We start from the raw sequence: 16,335 nt of genomic DNA on the forward strand, positions 1-16,335 counted from the left end.
TCCATGATCAAGGCCCTTCTCCCCCGATTGCTCAGTTTTGCTGGCAGTCCGCTCTGGGAAGAGTCTTGGTGGTTCCAAACTTCTTCCATTTAAGAATGATGGAGGCCACTGTGTTCTTGGGGACCTTCAATACTTCAGAAAAGTTTTGCTAAACTTCCCCAGATCTGTGCCTCAACACAATCCAGTCTCGGAGCTCTACGGACAATTTCTTCGACTTCATGGCTTGGTTTTTGCCCTGACAAGCACCTTCAACTGTGTGACATTTATATAGACAGATTTGTGCCTTTCCAAATCATGTCCAATCAATAGAATTTATCACAGGTGGACTCCAATCAAGTTCTCGAAAACACCTCAATGATGATCAATGGAAACAGGATGCACCTGAATACTTGTGTAAATTAGGTATGTTTTTTATTTTTAATACATTTGCAAACATTTCTAAAAACCTATTTTTGCTTTGTCATTATGGGTATTGTGTGTAGATTGATGAGGATTTTTTTTATTTCATCCATTTTAGAATAAGGCTGTAATGTAACAAAAATGTGTAAAAAGGGAAGGGGTCTGAATACTTTCCAAATGCACTGTATATCCTATAATTAATTACAATGGTTCCAATTGGCCTAGTTATCTCTCTCTCTCACGTCATTCATGAGGTAATCTCAGTGTAAACTAGTATGTCATGTCTACCCATTTTGTAGAATAATTTATGACATCTTGACATCGTTATGAATTCATCCATTTATGCTGTACCCCTTAGGGCAGGGATCATCAACTAGATTCAGCCGCGGGCAGATATTTTCTTGAGAGGAAGGTAGGGGGGCCGGAACATAATTACAAATAATTTGTAGCCTGCAAATGGAACGCAAGAAGCACAAACCGATATAATATTTGACTAAAACGTAATAATTTCAAACCTTTGCATATGATCACGTGTCTCTCTATAATGGGTGGAAATACTTGGAAACAGATTTCCAAAATTAAAATCATTTGGAGCTGATTTCCTGTTTTTTTTACAGTTTGTGCAACAATGGAAAAATTTTATTTTTTTTATGGCTCAGAAAACTTGGGGGCGCAAATAAAACAAGTTGGGGAACCCTGCCTTAGGAGGTTTTCTGATAGGATCAGCTTACACCACGTAATTTTTAAGAGACAAACGCCTGATGTAGTTGAAAGAGGAAACTGCGCATTGAAGCTATTTCAGGATGTGAAAGGTTATAGCTGACTGAGCACTCAGTGAGGTCTCACGTAATGACTCAGGTCATTTACCCTGTTCTAACTTTTTTAACCTTTAACTAGGTAAGTCAGTTAAGAACAAATTCTTATTTATAACGATGGCCTACCTTAATGGACAGACAGACAACAATTTTCTTTTCTCAAGTGTATTTTCAAGTTTGTTGCAATTTTTTGTGCATTTAAACAAATACATTGAAAAACAAGCATCTTGAAAACCGCTCTAGTCTGCCTCTAGTCATTTCCCTCATACATTAAATGGATGGCCTTGAGATATTCCTGCATTAGCAGAGTAGAACTCAGTAGGTAATCAATATAAAGCACTTACAAATCTACATTTTGCTTTGTGTTTATTCAGCAAACATTTTGTAACATCGATTAACACCCACCAAATCCTGTTCAACATTCACTCCCTCAAATCTCCCACCAAAATTATTTCAGTTTGTCCCCTCTCTTCCTGAGAACAATATCTTTAAATACATCTAAAACTTTGATACAGTTTTTTACTTGGACAACATTGCAGTAGGCCAAGCCTATAATCTACTGTAAAGCACAATGACAGCACATTGGGCTGTGATCTGTCTACAACATCTGGATCATCTAAAGGAAAATAAAAAGCATGGAGTACTACATAAGGCATCGCCTCCAATAATGTCCTATCACTGAAGCCATGACCCCATGGAGGTCCTTGCTATTTTTGGTCTCAGAAGAAGAGGTGACAGAATGCTGGAATGTGACCTACAGCTTCCTGGGGAGTGTGGACTGGGACTCTGCCAATGCAGAGGGGAGAGAAATGCTTCCCATTGGGCTGTCAAATGTCCCTGGTGGTGTGACTAGTGTTAAGGTGTCTGTATGAAGAGATACATACTTCCTCCTGGGTTGTGATTAAAGTATGGGACTCGTGTTAATGAGTGTTAGCGCTGTGACCATTTTTTCTTTGTCTGAAGAAAGACAATTTCCCTGTGCACCGCTCAAGAGACATCTCTAGTTACAGTACCACTATGGCAGTCAGGCCTATTCTATATGTCAGTGGGTCATCATAACTAATTATCTGAATACAGTGCAATTGATCTGACACCATGGCAATCCAAACTCAAACCATATCCATTCCAGAGCCACACCTCATCACTATCTTCCCTGTTCATCTACTCTGACCTATCAGTCCGCATCTTCCCTGAGGTGCATTGGAAAGGTGCAGCTTTGCTATGGGTGTATGCCGTGCGCCTACAGGGCTCTACTATGGAGGCCTGTGTCTCTCTCACGTCAGGGCTAGGGCACGGATCAGAGGAGTCATTTCCATTTCCTCCCACTTGGCTAATTACAGTCTGCATGCTCTGCCAGCCATTCTTCTTCCCTCATGTCATAACAGAAACCTGTGCAGTGGAAAACCCCTGATTACCCTGCATAGATTAGATAGAGGCTTTAATAGAGTAAACCAAGCCTCGCAGGGTGGTATATGTTTTAACAGAGAGAGAAGCGTCGGGAGTTGATGTTCATCTTGGTGAGGCCAAGGTGTTTGAGGGGGGTGGACAGAGCAAAGGCAGCCTTCATGGGGATGTCACAGAGCAGGTCGGACTCCTCTCCACACTCCTCCAGCTCGTAGGTGGCGTCGTCCAGCATCTCCTTGTGGCGGTGACACACCTGCTCCACCTTCAGCCGGTGGATCTCCACACGCAGACGGATCAGCTGGCGTGCCAGACGGTTATCCTGGAACCGCATCTCCCTCTGAGTATGACGAGGAAGGGAAAGAGAGAGGGAAGAGATTAGCAATCAAATATCAATTCAAGCGCTCAATCCCTTGGATTAGGTTTTCGTCATTGATGTGTAAAGACACCAACACATGATCTGTGTTAAAAATTATTTGTTCTATTTTAGGATTTTTCAGCTCTGAAATGAACGCAAGGTTCATGTTGTTTTAGTGTGTTTGCATTGTTTTGGATGCAAAGATAGCACAAAGTCATGCTGTAATCAGAGCTCAACCTGAAAACAGGTTTATTTTCCATAGATGTCTTCATCACATGACACTGGTGGCTGGCACATAGACCCTGCACTATGGCACACTTGCGTCATGAGGATGCACAAACCAGGCAAACCAAACCAGTGAAACTACCTACCTGGTAATTATGTTTGCCAAATAGTCGCATTGTGTCCGATTCAAATTGACTTGAGTATATCTGATTCTAAATATCTAGGACGTTATGCAGAAATATTGCAGCCTTATTAATTTCTAACATGTTCCAAGTAAAAATAACTGAGTCAGAGTTGGAGAAAAAAAGAGACAATATCTGCATTAAAATAAGTGCACTCACCAGCTCTTTTCTAAGAAAATCCAACGCATCATCAATGGTATCGAAGCCACAGATGTTGCGGATGGTTAGATCTGAGTTCTCATCCCGCATAATTTCAGGCAAAAACACATATTTCTCTGCAGTCTCTTGACTATTATCTAAACCATTTGGGTTCTCCTTCCACGGTCGGCTCTGCAAGCGCTCCTGCCATTCAAAGTAGGATGGTCTGCGGGTTTGCAACTTTAGTTTTTCGGTAAGTACTTTCACATTGTTCAAATCCTCAGCGTTTCCCTCTGCATCTCCTTCGCAGTTGTCCTCGCCTCCTAGCTCCTTGAAGTCCATTGCAAGTGCACTAGACGTTTTAAATGGATCTGCGTAAAAAGACATCATAGAGGCTGCAAAAACTTTTTAATGAGTTATTCACAGAGCAGGATATGCCCCTTGAGTGTTCAGTCAGTGGGCTTGCCAGTTCTGGATTGGAGTGCACTGGTGATCCTTACTTTATTTATAGAGTGATAAGGATAAACAAAAGTTACCGCCCCTTATTGAGCGAGGGAGAAGAGGTGTAGGCCATGCAAGTGTGCAGCCTCCCTCAAGTATCCATGTAACCACACGTTGGTGAAAGAAAGAGTTAGCGGTGTCTACTTATGGCAGCACTCAGGTGCAACTTTTAACATTGGAATGCAATGATTTGATTTGACATGTCTATGGTTCAAAGGCTTTAAAAAATCCTAGTGGAAAATGGTAATTTGATAAAAGTGACATGGATTTATCCATATCTCTGAAACTTGTGAAGTTAAGATGACACCTAGATATATTTAGCATTTATATGGAATGTTTCTAATTAATATTTCTTATTTGATTACATTTGAATTCTTTTGGTGTTACCAATTCATTTTTATTAGGACAGGTACAGTAGCTATACATACAAATTATGTATCAGTGCATGATCCTGGCTGGAACAGCTGACAAACTGTATAAAGGTTTCACTTACTAGGACTGTGATATGTGGTTGTCTTACCTAGGTTGTTTGCTGTGATAAGAGTGTCTGCTAAATGACAAAAATGCAAACGTAAACTCAGAAATAGGATTGGAATGTTTTCCTTTAGGGCAATGCCTCCATCTAGTGGTGATGTTCTAACACGCACGGGGAATCATTTTGACTTGCTGGAAAGATGGATGGGATAGCAAGCAGCTTGCTGCATGTTTTACACTATATGTGAGTAAAAAAAAAATTACTCTCTGCCACCTACTGTTTGACCTCCGGATGATAAATTTTCTATCAAAGACTAGGTCAACACACAGGAAATGAGAATGGTATTCACAAATGTTGACCAATACAGTGGCTTGCTTTAGGTTGGTGACCTGACGTTACTAGATGAGTAATGTAAACTAACTAGTCTGAGATGGTTCAACAACAGCTTGAAAGAGACAGCTGATTTCACTCATAAAATCTAGTATGATTTTTATACATACTCAACTCCAATGGTCGAATTAAGCAATAAGGCCCGAGGGGGTGTGGTACATGGCCAATATACCAGGGCTAAGAGCTGTTCTTAGGCACAGTGTAAAACGAGCCGTTCACTCCTGTACCGTCGGGCACACTGTATGGGAGTATGAGGTCTGATGCCAATAGGCTCAGTGACAGTTTCTATCTACAAGCCATCAGACTGCTGAACACTTGAACTGGACTGACCACCTGCACTGACTCTCTGCACCTCAGCACACATGCACTCACGCATACTGATATACACTCACGCATACTGATATACACTCACGCATACTGACATGCACTCACGCATACTGACATGCACTCACGCATACTGATATACACTCACGCATACTGATATACACTCTTATTATGATTGCTAAATGCTGCACTATATAAACACTTGCCCCCTAAAACATGTGTTAATATTGGACTATAAATTAATTTGTTTATTCTATTGTGCTATTTACTTTATGTTCCTATTCTTATCTTTTATTTTCTCTTATTGTTGTTGCATTGTCGAGAAGGAACCTGCCAGTAAGCATTTCGTTGGATGGTGTATACCATATGTATCCTGTAGGTGACAGTGTTGTAAGTTGAGCTTCACTCCGTCAAAGGAAATATAGTATTTTTTCAAGCAAAGTTATCTACATATATTTCAGGATTTCCTGTATCCCTGGAAATTATCAGAATTTCGTGTAAACGTAGTTTTGAAAACATAGCTCGTCCCAAAAAAGTGGTCTCGGCACAACTTACCCCGGGTATGGGATAAGTTGAGCGGCGGGATAGGGTAAGTTAAGCCACCTACACATTTCTGTACTGAATGAATTATTACCATTAACTTTTTAAAACCATATCTATCTTTAGAACAGAATGGCTGCGGTTCCGGATGTTCTGGAACCTGACTTGCCGTGGCTATTGTTACGGAGATTTCTGCGCATGTGCAGGATTTTTGTTTATGTAGCTACTGCTCCTCTGCCCATCATTGACATGGCTGGACCCTATCTAGCCATGACCCATTGAGATGCAGGGGGAAACTTCATGTTGTACACTAAAGATATAAACTCAGCAAAAAAAGAAACGTCCTCCCACTGTCAACTGCGTTTATTTTCAGCAAACTTAACATGTGTAAATATTTGTATGACCATAACAAGATTCAACAACTGAGACATAAACTGAACAAGTTCCACAGACATGTGACTAACAGAAATGGAATAATGTGTCCCTGAACAAAGGGGGGGTCAAAATAAAAAGTAACAGTCAGTATCTGGTGTGGCCACCAGCTGCATTAAGTACTGCAGTGCATCTCCTCCTCATGGACTGCACCAGATTTGCTAGTTCTTGCTGTGAGATGTTACCCCACTCTTCCACCAAGACACCTGCAAGTTCCCGGACATTTCTGGGGGGAATGGCCCTAGCCCTCACCCTCCGATCCAACAGGTCCCAGATGTGCTCAATGGGATTGAGATCTGGGCTCTTCGCTGGACATGGCAGAACACTGACATTCATGTCTTGCAGGAAATCACGCACAGAACGAGCAGTATGGCTGTTGGCATTGTCATGCTGGAGGGTCATGTCAGGATGAGCCTGCAGGAAGGGTACCACATGAGGGAGGAGGATGTCTTCCCTGTAACGCACAGCGTTGAGATTGCCTGCAATGACAACAATCTCAGTCTGATGATGCTGTGACACACCGCCCCAGACCATGACGGACCCTCCACCTCCAAATCAATCGCGCTACAGAGTACAGGCCTCAGTGTAACGCTCATTCCTTCGACGATAAACACGAATCCGACCATCACCCCTGGTGAGACAAAACCGCGACTTGTCAGTGAAGAGCACTTTTTGCCAGTCCTGTCTGGTCCAACGACGGTGGGTTTGTGCCCATAGGCGTCGTTGTTGCCGGTGATGTCGGGTGAGGACCTGCCTTACAACAGGCCTACGAGCCCTCAGTCCAGCCTCTCTCAGCCTATTGCGGACAGTCTGAGCACTGATGGAGGGATTGTGCGTTCCTGGTGTAACTCGGGCAGTTGTTGTTGCCATCCTGTACCTGTCCCGCAGGTGTGATGTTCGGCTGTACCGATCCTCTGCAGGTGTTGTTACACGTGGTCTGCCACTGCGAGGACGATCAGCTGTCCGTCCTGTCTCCCTGTAGCACTGCCTTAGGCGTCTCACAATACGGACATTGCAATTTATTGCCCAGGCCACATCTGCAGTCCTCATGCCTCCTTGCAGCATGCCTAAGGCACATTCACGCAGATGAGCAGGGACCCTGGGCATCTTTCTTTTGGTGTTTTTCAGAGTCGGTAGAAAGGCCTCTTTAGTGTCCTAAGTTTTCATAACTGTGACCTTAATTGCCTACCGTCTGTAAGCTGTTAGTGTCTTAACGACCGTTCCACAGGTGCATGTTCATTAATTGTTTATGGTTCATTGAACAACCATGGGAAACAGTGTTTAAACCCTTTACAATGAAGATCTGTGAAGTTATTTGGATTTTTACGAATTATCTTTGAAAGACAGGGTCCTGAAAAAGGGAAGTTTCTTTTTTTGCTGAGTTTAGGTGGTGGGCGACGGCGAAAACAGTGAAGCTGATCGATCTACGTTGAAGGAGGAGCTGATTTTTTTTATTTATGACAATTACATATTCTTATGATTACTGTCAAATTTGTTAGCACCTTCAATTTGTGCACATTTTCTCTGAAAAAGTATATTTCAACACAATTTTTTTTTGTGAACCAATCAGAACTTCCGTACATACCCCTAGTGATAAAGGGAGGCAATGGCCTGCTTCTATCTACGATGTAAACACAGCCTGACATTAAATTGTAATCTGCTGTCAGTATAACATTAGCTCCCAAAAACTGAAATAAGATAAATATCTGTTAGAGTACACTTCAAATATCCAGCATGCAATATGAATGGTCTTGATCATATGAAGAAGTAACTCTGTTGACCATTTAGCCAATTTATTGAAAGCTAGCCAATGTTACAGTTGACTAGCCTAGCCAGCTAATACTGTACATGTCAATGTGCCTGCTCAGGAAGCTAGTGTTTCATTAGCTATCTGAAAGCAAAGATTTTGGATATGCTGACAGAATACATAGCTCCGCCCTAACAATGGGAGTCGTTGTCCACAATGCGGCATGGCGGGCTGTCTAGCGCCCGCCTATCCTTTCTTTGGATTGGTGGTGTAAGGTACTGGGTGTCGGAGTGCGAAGTCAGGCGCAGGAAAACAGAGGATTCAATATAATGTTCATTTAATGCAACACGGAGAACCTCGGCCACCCCACTCGACACTGGGTGCTCAAAATAAACTGCCCCAGACACGGGGAACGAAAACAGTCCAGTATATTACTCGAACATACACAAACACCAAGCTTACAATAAACAATCCCGCACAAAGAAACGGGCGGGCCGGCTGACTAATAAAGCCCAACTAATAGAACAGACACAAAACAGGTGTAACCAATAAACACATAAGGAGGGGGAGAAAATAATCAGTGGCAGCTAATAGGCCGGTGACGACGACCGCCGAGCGCCACCCGAACGGGAAAGAGAGCCTGCCTCGGTCGGAGTCGTGACAGGTGGATACATCTCATTAGTGTTATCCTTTTTAAAATATTCAATAAGGGTGGGTGACGTCAACTGCCTGTATTCAATGGAGAGAGATGCTATGCTACTAGCCTCATACCATGAACATGCATAGCCATCTCGAGACAACTCCGATATAAAGTGTTTTTTTTCTCAAAGTTTCACAATGTCACGTGTCCTACTTATATCAGTACACTCATAACAACTTAACCATTCCGAAACCTCTATTCGATCAAATAAATCTCACATAGCAAATAAGCCATACATTTTTTGTTGTTGACCAAATTCGACACTATCTCATTAACCTCCACACAAAAACTCCTTGCTTGGTGGGCGAAACACCAAAAAAACATCACCTGCTGGAGGGAGACACATTTTCCGCTGAGTTGGGCCTCGCTCTTCCTCTTCGTTATCAGTGAATTTCAGAGGTGGGACCAAGTCACAAGCAAGTTTCACGTCGAGTCAAGTCCAAGTCGTGCATTCTAAGAGCAAGCCAAGCCAAGTCGCGTATACAGGTAATGACTTGTTTAACTACAAATCTTGGTCTATTTATTGAGGATACCAGACAGCCCTTTTCATTATTTTGTCTACAACACATATTGATTATGTAATAATTAATTTGAACAACAAATGCCAAACGCAAGCTTCATAAGTAAATGATCAATTTCAAGCTATTTTGACATACCAAAAGACCAGTAGGCCTAAGCTAGTAATTGTTGCTTGATGCCCCATTGCATCCAAACTTTTTGGGAGCTTCATATCCATTTATGGCAATTATCTCTCCCTACAATTTGATGTTTGCGCTGCACCCGATATAGCTGTACAACAAATCAGCAATCTGTTTGCTAGCTCAGTGGTTTTCAAACTTTTTGACCCCTGATCCCCAAAAAGGAGCGGTTCAAAGCTTGCGAACCCCGCGTACGCACAGGGCAAACACAATCGCTGTGCAAATGTAGCCTGTCATTACAGCCATAAACAGTGATGCCTTTTCAAAACGCAAGATACAGAAATGAACTACGTTTTACATCTGCATTTTGAGCTGAAAGTCATTCATGTTAACAGTCAATATCAACTAGGGATATCATGTCTTACATTGTCACTTCTCTGGAGTCCAGAGTAAGCAGGATCATACAGAGACCTGCCTTGCTGTTGACTGCCATGTTGTGCTTCCTTTTTTGTGCTTTTTATTTCGAGATTTGCTAAGCACAATTATGTCTATGTCCAGTTTGAAGGAGCGTCTGTGTGAGCTGGTGAGACAATACGAGAACCTTTACAACTCTTCGATGCGGTTGTATAGGGACAAGCAAGCAAAAGTCAACAGCTGGAGGGAAATATCACACAATTTGAACACCCATACTGATATCAAAGAAACATGTCTACTTTGCGTTTGTATGTACTCGTCATGCAGCCGAGTTAGGATAGCCTGAACATGTAAAAGTTGGGTTGGTGTATCTAGCTAGAACGGTTCAAGAGTTTAAATTATTATTGGTAGTAATTATATGCACATTTTTGCACATTTAAGTAGTTATAATTTTTAGTGCAGACCAGAGCTGTGTGGTTGTGGTCAGTAGTTGTGGTCCCCAAATGTGTTCAGCAGTTGGGTGGTTGTGGTCAAAAGTTGTATGGTTGTAGTCGGTAGTTTGTGGTTGTGGTCAGAAGTTGTGTGGTTGTGGTCAGTAGTTGTGTAGTCATGGTAACTAAATGTGGTCAGCAGTTGTGTGGTTGTGGTCAGTAGTTGTGGTCCCCAAATATGTTCAGCAGTTGTGTGGTTGTGGTCAAAAGTTGTGTGGTTGCAGTCGATAGTTTGTGGTTGTGGTCAGAAGTCGTGTGGTTGTGGTCAGTCGTTGTGTAGTCATGGTAACTAAATGTGGTCAGCAGTTGTGTGGTTGTGGTCAGTAGTTGTGTGGTCAATAGTTGTGAGGTTGTGGTCAGTAGTTCTGGCCAGGTGGTTGTGGTCAGTATTTGTGGTGGTCAGTAGTTATGGTGATTTAGATGTGTGGTCAGATGTTGTGGTCAGTAGTTTTGTGGTTGAGGTCACTAGATGTGGTCAGCAGTTGTGTGGTTGTGGTCAAATGCTGTGTGGTTGTGGTCAGTTGGTGTTTCAGTCTAGCTCAGTGTTTTCTGTGGTGGTGGGACAGCCAGCATAAAATACGTAGCATAGGGGTTGGTAATGTTCTCTAGTTGCGCTGTGATTGGCTCAGTGTTCTGTCACTCATGGGAACACTACGTCACCGCAAACTCTAACGCTTCGAACACGCTGACAGTGTCCTTGCGCAAAATAGTATGCAGCATCATCTGGATATGTATGCAACAAAAGTTCAACATTCACCTTCTGCTACCATTTCTGTCAAGCCGTCTACATATACAGTGCATATGCTTGATAAATCCAATTTATGCACCACACCGAACGCACTGCAACTGTCTCTGCAACGCAATGCTGCAAGGCAAACTCAGGGTTTTATTGGAAATGAATGTTATTCTGGGTGTACCAAAATGCAATGACGCTGTCGGTGTGTTTGAAGCGTAAGAGTAGAGCTTGAAAATTCAAACCCTTGGGTGCTGCCGTAGAGTTACATAAGAAGTGCCCATCCAAGAAGGCTCAAGGTCATTGGCCACAGATAAAATGACGTCAAATCACATTTTATCTACCGTAGCTTTGATTGGACTGATCATGTCAACATCATACTTTCAAAATCTTAGCTAGCAAACTAGCAGTCATCATCTTGAATCAAGTCAACAATCTACTGGCAAATCCTTTTCATTCCTTGTCATATGAAGAGAAATTATAGATAAAATGTATCGCTGCTCATCGGCCATTGGACATAAACAAACATTACATGTAACAGTTGAACTTTAGTCCGTCCCCTCGCCCATACCCGGGCGCGAACCAGGGACCCTCTGCACACATCCACAACAGTCACCCACGAAGCATCGTTACCCATCGCTCCACAAAAGCCGCGGCCCTTGCAAAGCAAGGGGAACCACTATTTCAAGGTCTCAGAGCAAGTGACGTCACCGATTGAAAGGCTATTAGCGCGCTCCACCGCTAAATAGCTAGCCATTTCACATCCGTTACATACACAACAAGTTGGAAATCGCAAATTCAACAATGAGTGGTTTGGAAGGAGTCAGTGGCTAACTGCAAGCATTGCAAAGCAATCACTAGCCTGCTATTCAGTGGAGTGGGTGTGTGGTCCCAAGTCTGGGTTTAAGCTTTTCCAAGCTTAAAAGGATAAACATTCAACATTGGTCATGCTGTCAATCCAGCATGACTTCTGCCGCTTTCAAAACAACTGGAAACTCAGAACTGGGAAATCTGACTTCAAGTGTGTTCAAGACAACTGGGAATTCTGAGAAAAAAAACGAGCTTAGACTGGGAAAATACTTTTTGAACGGTCATCCAACTCGGGAATTGCAAGTCGGGAACTCTGGCCTCTTTCTAGAGCAACAACTTGAAGATCACTGACGTCTTTGATTCAACCTTGTTTTTTTCAGAGTTCGCAGTTGTCTTGAAAGCACCATAAATCCAGATAATGCCTGACTTTGATGACAAAATTGGCCCACGAACGACTGCTGCGCCACCTTCCTATTCAAGTGAGCACACCAAGGTGAGTACAAAAATGTCTTGTATGCTGCTGCATAAATTATGTAATATGCCTGGGTGATACAGTAGAAGTAGATGTCCTAACCGACTTGCCAAAACTATAGTTTGTTAACAAGAAATGTGTGGAGTGGTTGAAAAACAAGATTTAATGACTCCAACCTAAGTGTATGTAAACTTCCGACTTCAACTGTATATACACTTGTTCTGAAAGGCCCCAGAGTCTGCAACACCACTAAGCAAGGGGCACCACCAAGCAAGCGGCACCATGAAGACCAAGGAGCTATCCAAACAGGTGGAGAAGTACAGATCATGGTTGGGTTATAAAAAAATAGCAGAAACTTTAAACATCCCACAGAGCACCATTAAATCCATTATTAAAAACATTTAGGGAATTACTTTATAGGCCTAAAGACTTCCTCATGTAATTTCTCTCCTGTTCTATTGGTTTCATATCAACTTTCTTTCTTTGTCCAGAAGGCATAATCCTAGTCATATTAGAAACTTATCCTAGTTGTTGTGTCTTCAGATTTCCATAATAATCTATATTAAGCATTTGGCTGACCAGTGGGCAAAGGCTGGGCCCCTACGAAGATGGGTCGGCCCGGTTTTCTGATTGGCTGAGCTGAGGTGGCGCGAATTAACATTCAAAGTAAAGCACACATAATCAAAGAGAGTGAGACCCGCTCTGACTCTCTGTCAGTCACTAAGTCAGAACAGAAAAACAGAAAGGTATAGTAGCGAAAAAGTTAGAGACTAAAAAAAGGGCTTTTGAGGCCGAAGCTGCTAAATTTGTGAAATGAACCGACTTACTTGCTAAAAGTTCTGGTTCAGCAGGTCCTAGTGCTGTGTCTGTGAGAAATGACAGATCAGCTACTGTGGTGCAGAAATGACAGATCAGCTACTGTGGTGCAGAAATGACAGATCAGCTGCTGTGGTGCAGAACTGACAGATCAGCTGCTGTGGTGCAGAAATGACAGATCAGCTACTGTGGTGCAGAAATGACAGATCAGCTACTGTGGTGCTGAAATGACAGATCAGCTACTGTGGTGCAGAAATGACAGATCAGCTACTGTGGTGCAGAAATGACAGATCAGCTACTGTGGTGCAGAAATGACAGATCAGCTGCTGTGGTGCAGAAATGACAGATCAGCTGCTGTGGTGCAGAAATGACAGATCAGCTGCTGTGGTGCAGAAATGACAGATCAGCTGCTGTGGTGCAGAAATGACAGATCAGCTGCTGTGGTGCAGAAATGACAGATCAGCTGCTGTGGTGCAGAAATGACAGATCAGCTACTGTGGTGCAGAAATGACAGATCAGCTGCTGTGGTGCAGAAATGACAGATCAGCTGCTGTGGTGCAGAAATGACAGATCAGCTACTGTGGTGCAGAAATGACAGATCAGTTGCTGTGGTGCAGAAATGACAGATCAGATCAGGCCAAGTGCACTTTTACAAATTAAAATTCGTTTTTAATTTGGAATTTTCTGGTGGTGCTGCAGCACCCTCCGAACCCCTACTTCCCATGGCTATGCGTAAGTGGGGTGGGGCCAATAGGTGCCTGCTTGTTCATGAAAGTATAGCCAGTGGTGGAAAAAGTACTCATTTGTCATACTTGAGTAAAAGTAAAGATACCTTAATAGAAAATGACTCAAGTAAAAGTGAAAGTCACCCAGTAAAATACTACTTGAGTAAAAGTCTAAAAGTATTTGGTTTTAAATATACTTAAGTATCAAAAGTAAATGGAATTGCTAAAATGTACATAATTATCAAAAGTAAAAGTATAAACCATTTCAAATTCCTTACATTAAGCAAACCAGATGGCAACATTTTTTATTTGTTTTATTTTTTATTGACGTATAGGCAGGGGCACACTCCAATACTCAGACATAATTTACAAACAAAGCATTTGTGTTGAGTGAGTCTGCCAGATCAGAGGCAGTAGGGATGACCAGGGATGGGGCGGCAGCGTAGCCTAATGGTTGGACTAGTAACCGAAAGGTTGCAAGATCAAATCCCAGAGCTGACAAGGTACAAATCGTTCTGCCCCTGAACAAGGCAGTTAACCCACTGTTCCTAGGCCGTCATTGAAAATAAGAATTTGTTCTTAACTGACTTGCCTAGTTAAATAAAGGAAAAATAAATAAATGTTCTCTTGAATTGGACCATTTTCCTGTCAAAATGCAACGAGTAGTTCTGGGTCTCCAGGGAAAATGTATGGAGTAAAAAGTACCTTGTTTTCTTTTGGAATGTAGCGCAGTAAAAGTTGTCAAAAATATGAATAGTAAAGTACAGATACCCCAAAAAACTACTTAAGTAGTACTTTTTACTTAAGTACTTTACACCACTGAGTATAGCCTACCAATATTCAAAGGTGGATTGATGGACCATATAGCCTAGAATACAGAAATGCTGCCATATTGCTTAAACCCCATATTTCAACGTGTTGACAGCCAGTTGTCATATTGGGCATAGGTCTACTAATAGTTACTAATAAAGTTTAACATGTTAACATTTTCCCATCCTATACACAGGGCCGGATTACCACATTTGGGGCCCTGGGGCACTGACTCCGGGGCCATTCTAGTCAAATAATAGAAGAAAACAATATTATCTTTTTTTTTTTTTTTGTAAAACAGTTTTTGCCATGGTGCAGAGAGAAATATATGCAGTTATATAATGCTATTTCTACACATTCTTTCATGAGGCTTAGAGAAAATTTTGCAGTTTTAAAGCAAATTTTCTGCAATTCTACACATTTTGCCATGAGGCTGAGAGAACATTTTGCGGTTTCCAATCTAATTTCCCGCAATTCTTCACATTTATCAAAAATAAATAAATTGGGGGGGTTGGCGGCCCCCTGGAGGTTGGGGGCTCCAGGGCACGTGCCCTGCCTGTCTGTTCTGTAATCTGGCCCTGCCTACAATCACTCAGTGAATGTTGGGTCAGGGTTTCTGTGTATGCATGCATGGCTGTAAGTCGCTTTGGATAAAAGCGTCTGCTAAACGGAATATATTATTATTATTATTACTGTTGTTATTATTATTTTTATTATTATTAAGTTTGCTGTTGATAAGGATGTCTCACTAACCAAAGCCCCCTCCTAACTCTCTCTCCCTCCCTGCCCATTATGGAAAACCTATTGGGCTATTCCAGCCTCTTCTCTAGTACAGGCCAGAGACAAAGGATTGACATAATTGTGAGATACCTTGTGTGTGAGTCTGTATGTGTTTTTTTGTGTTTCGCAGTATGCTGCTATCCATGTCCGCAGCACTGTGCGAAAGGAACAGAGGATTCTTATTGTTTTCCTCCACATGCTTTTTGTCTTGAACTGCAAAGAATTGAGGACTTTCAGCATTCATTTGCAGCAGTGATGAATCTGGTTCAGACAGTACATTTGGAGGTGTACTGCAGACAGAGTTGTAATGGAGGGGACATGTGGGCCTCACATACTGTCAAATTCCACTCCCACCAGCTGCTTTGCTTTTTCATGCAGTTCTTTGGGGGGAGGCAAGACTTTCTTTTTCCGCCCAGATCATAGAACCCTGAGGGGTAGTGTTGAGTGTAATGTGTAGGGTGAGACAGGCCCTTATAATGGTGTGTGTGTTTCATATCAACGCCATCCGGGTCCTCTGGAACAATCACCCTCAAGTGTAAGGTACTGTGTGTTCTCTAGCTGGACATTGAGGCACAGTAGCAGGGTGGTAGAATACACAATACTGTATGTAGGCTCTACATACACACCCAGCATTTTATATTGGCTAGTTAGTGACTTTTTGTCATTCATACATATCCCCCTCTGCTCTCGCTCGCTCCCCCCCTCTCTCTCTTGCTCTCGCTGTCTGTGGTCTCTCTCTTCTCTGGTAAGTGTGTCCGAAATGTATCAATTTTTCTACAGACCGCTTAAACTCAGTCTGCAGGACCAGTGGGGTCTCTCATCGCCTGCACACAACTACGCTCAAATGGAGGAGCTAGTAAGTGCCACACACACACACACAAACACACACACACACACAGATATCCTGTCGTTGTTGCATTAAATCTAAAATCAGAGACAATCATCACAGACTATAATCCAGGTCTTCACATGTGACAGGAAAACAGAGCGCTGGGATCAGGAAGTCCACAGAGGGGGTT

At 42.5% G+C, this 16,335-nt stretch overlaps 1 protein-coding gene across 1 annotated transcript; it reads right to left on the reverse strand.

Moving 5' to 3' along the window:
• Positions 1–1,363: 1,363 nt before the first annotated feature.
• Positions 1,364–4,009, reverse strand: LOC139530710 (protein FAM167B-like). The gene is made up of 2 exons (XM_071327344.1): positions 3,540–4,009; positions 1,364–2,955 (listed from the first exon to the last, which is right to left on the reverse strand). Exons 1-2 carry the CDS (start codon positions 3,906–3,908, stop codon positions 2,692–2,694), a joined length of 633 nt encoding a protein of 210 aa, XP_071183445.1. The 5' UTR covers positions 3,909–4,009; the 3' UTR covers positions 1,364–2,691.
• Between the last annotated feature and the right edge of the window lie 12,326 nt (positions 4,010–16,335).

This window comes from Salvelinus alpinus, chromosome 9 (assembly GCF_045679555.1).
Source record: "Salvelinus alpinus chromosome 9, SLU_Salpinus.1, whole genome shotgun sequence".
Classification (NCBI taxonomy): domain Eukaryota; kingdom Metazoa; phylum Chordata; class Actinopteri; order Salmoniformes; family Salmonidae; genus Salvelinus; species Salvelinus alpinus.

Coding starts and splice junctions, on each gene's coding strand:
- LOC139530710 (XM_071327344.1), bottom strand. CDS start 3,908: ATGATGTCTTTTTACGCAGATCCATTTAAAACGTCTAGTGCACTTGCA. Junction 2,956..3,539: donor ATTTTCTTAGAAAAGAGCTG/GTGAGTGCACTT, acceptor CGTCATACTCAG/AGGGAGATGCGGTTCCAGGA.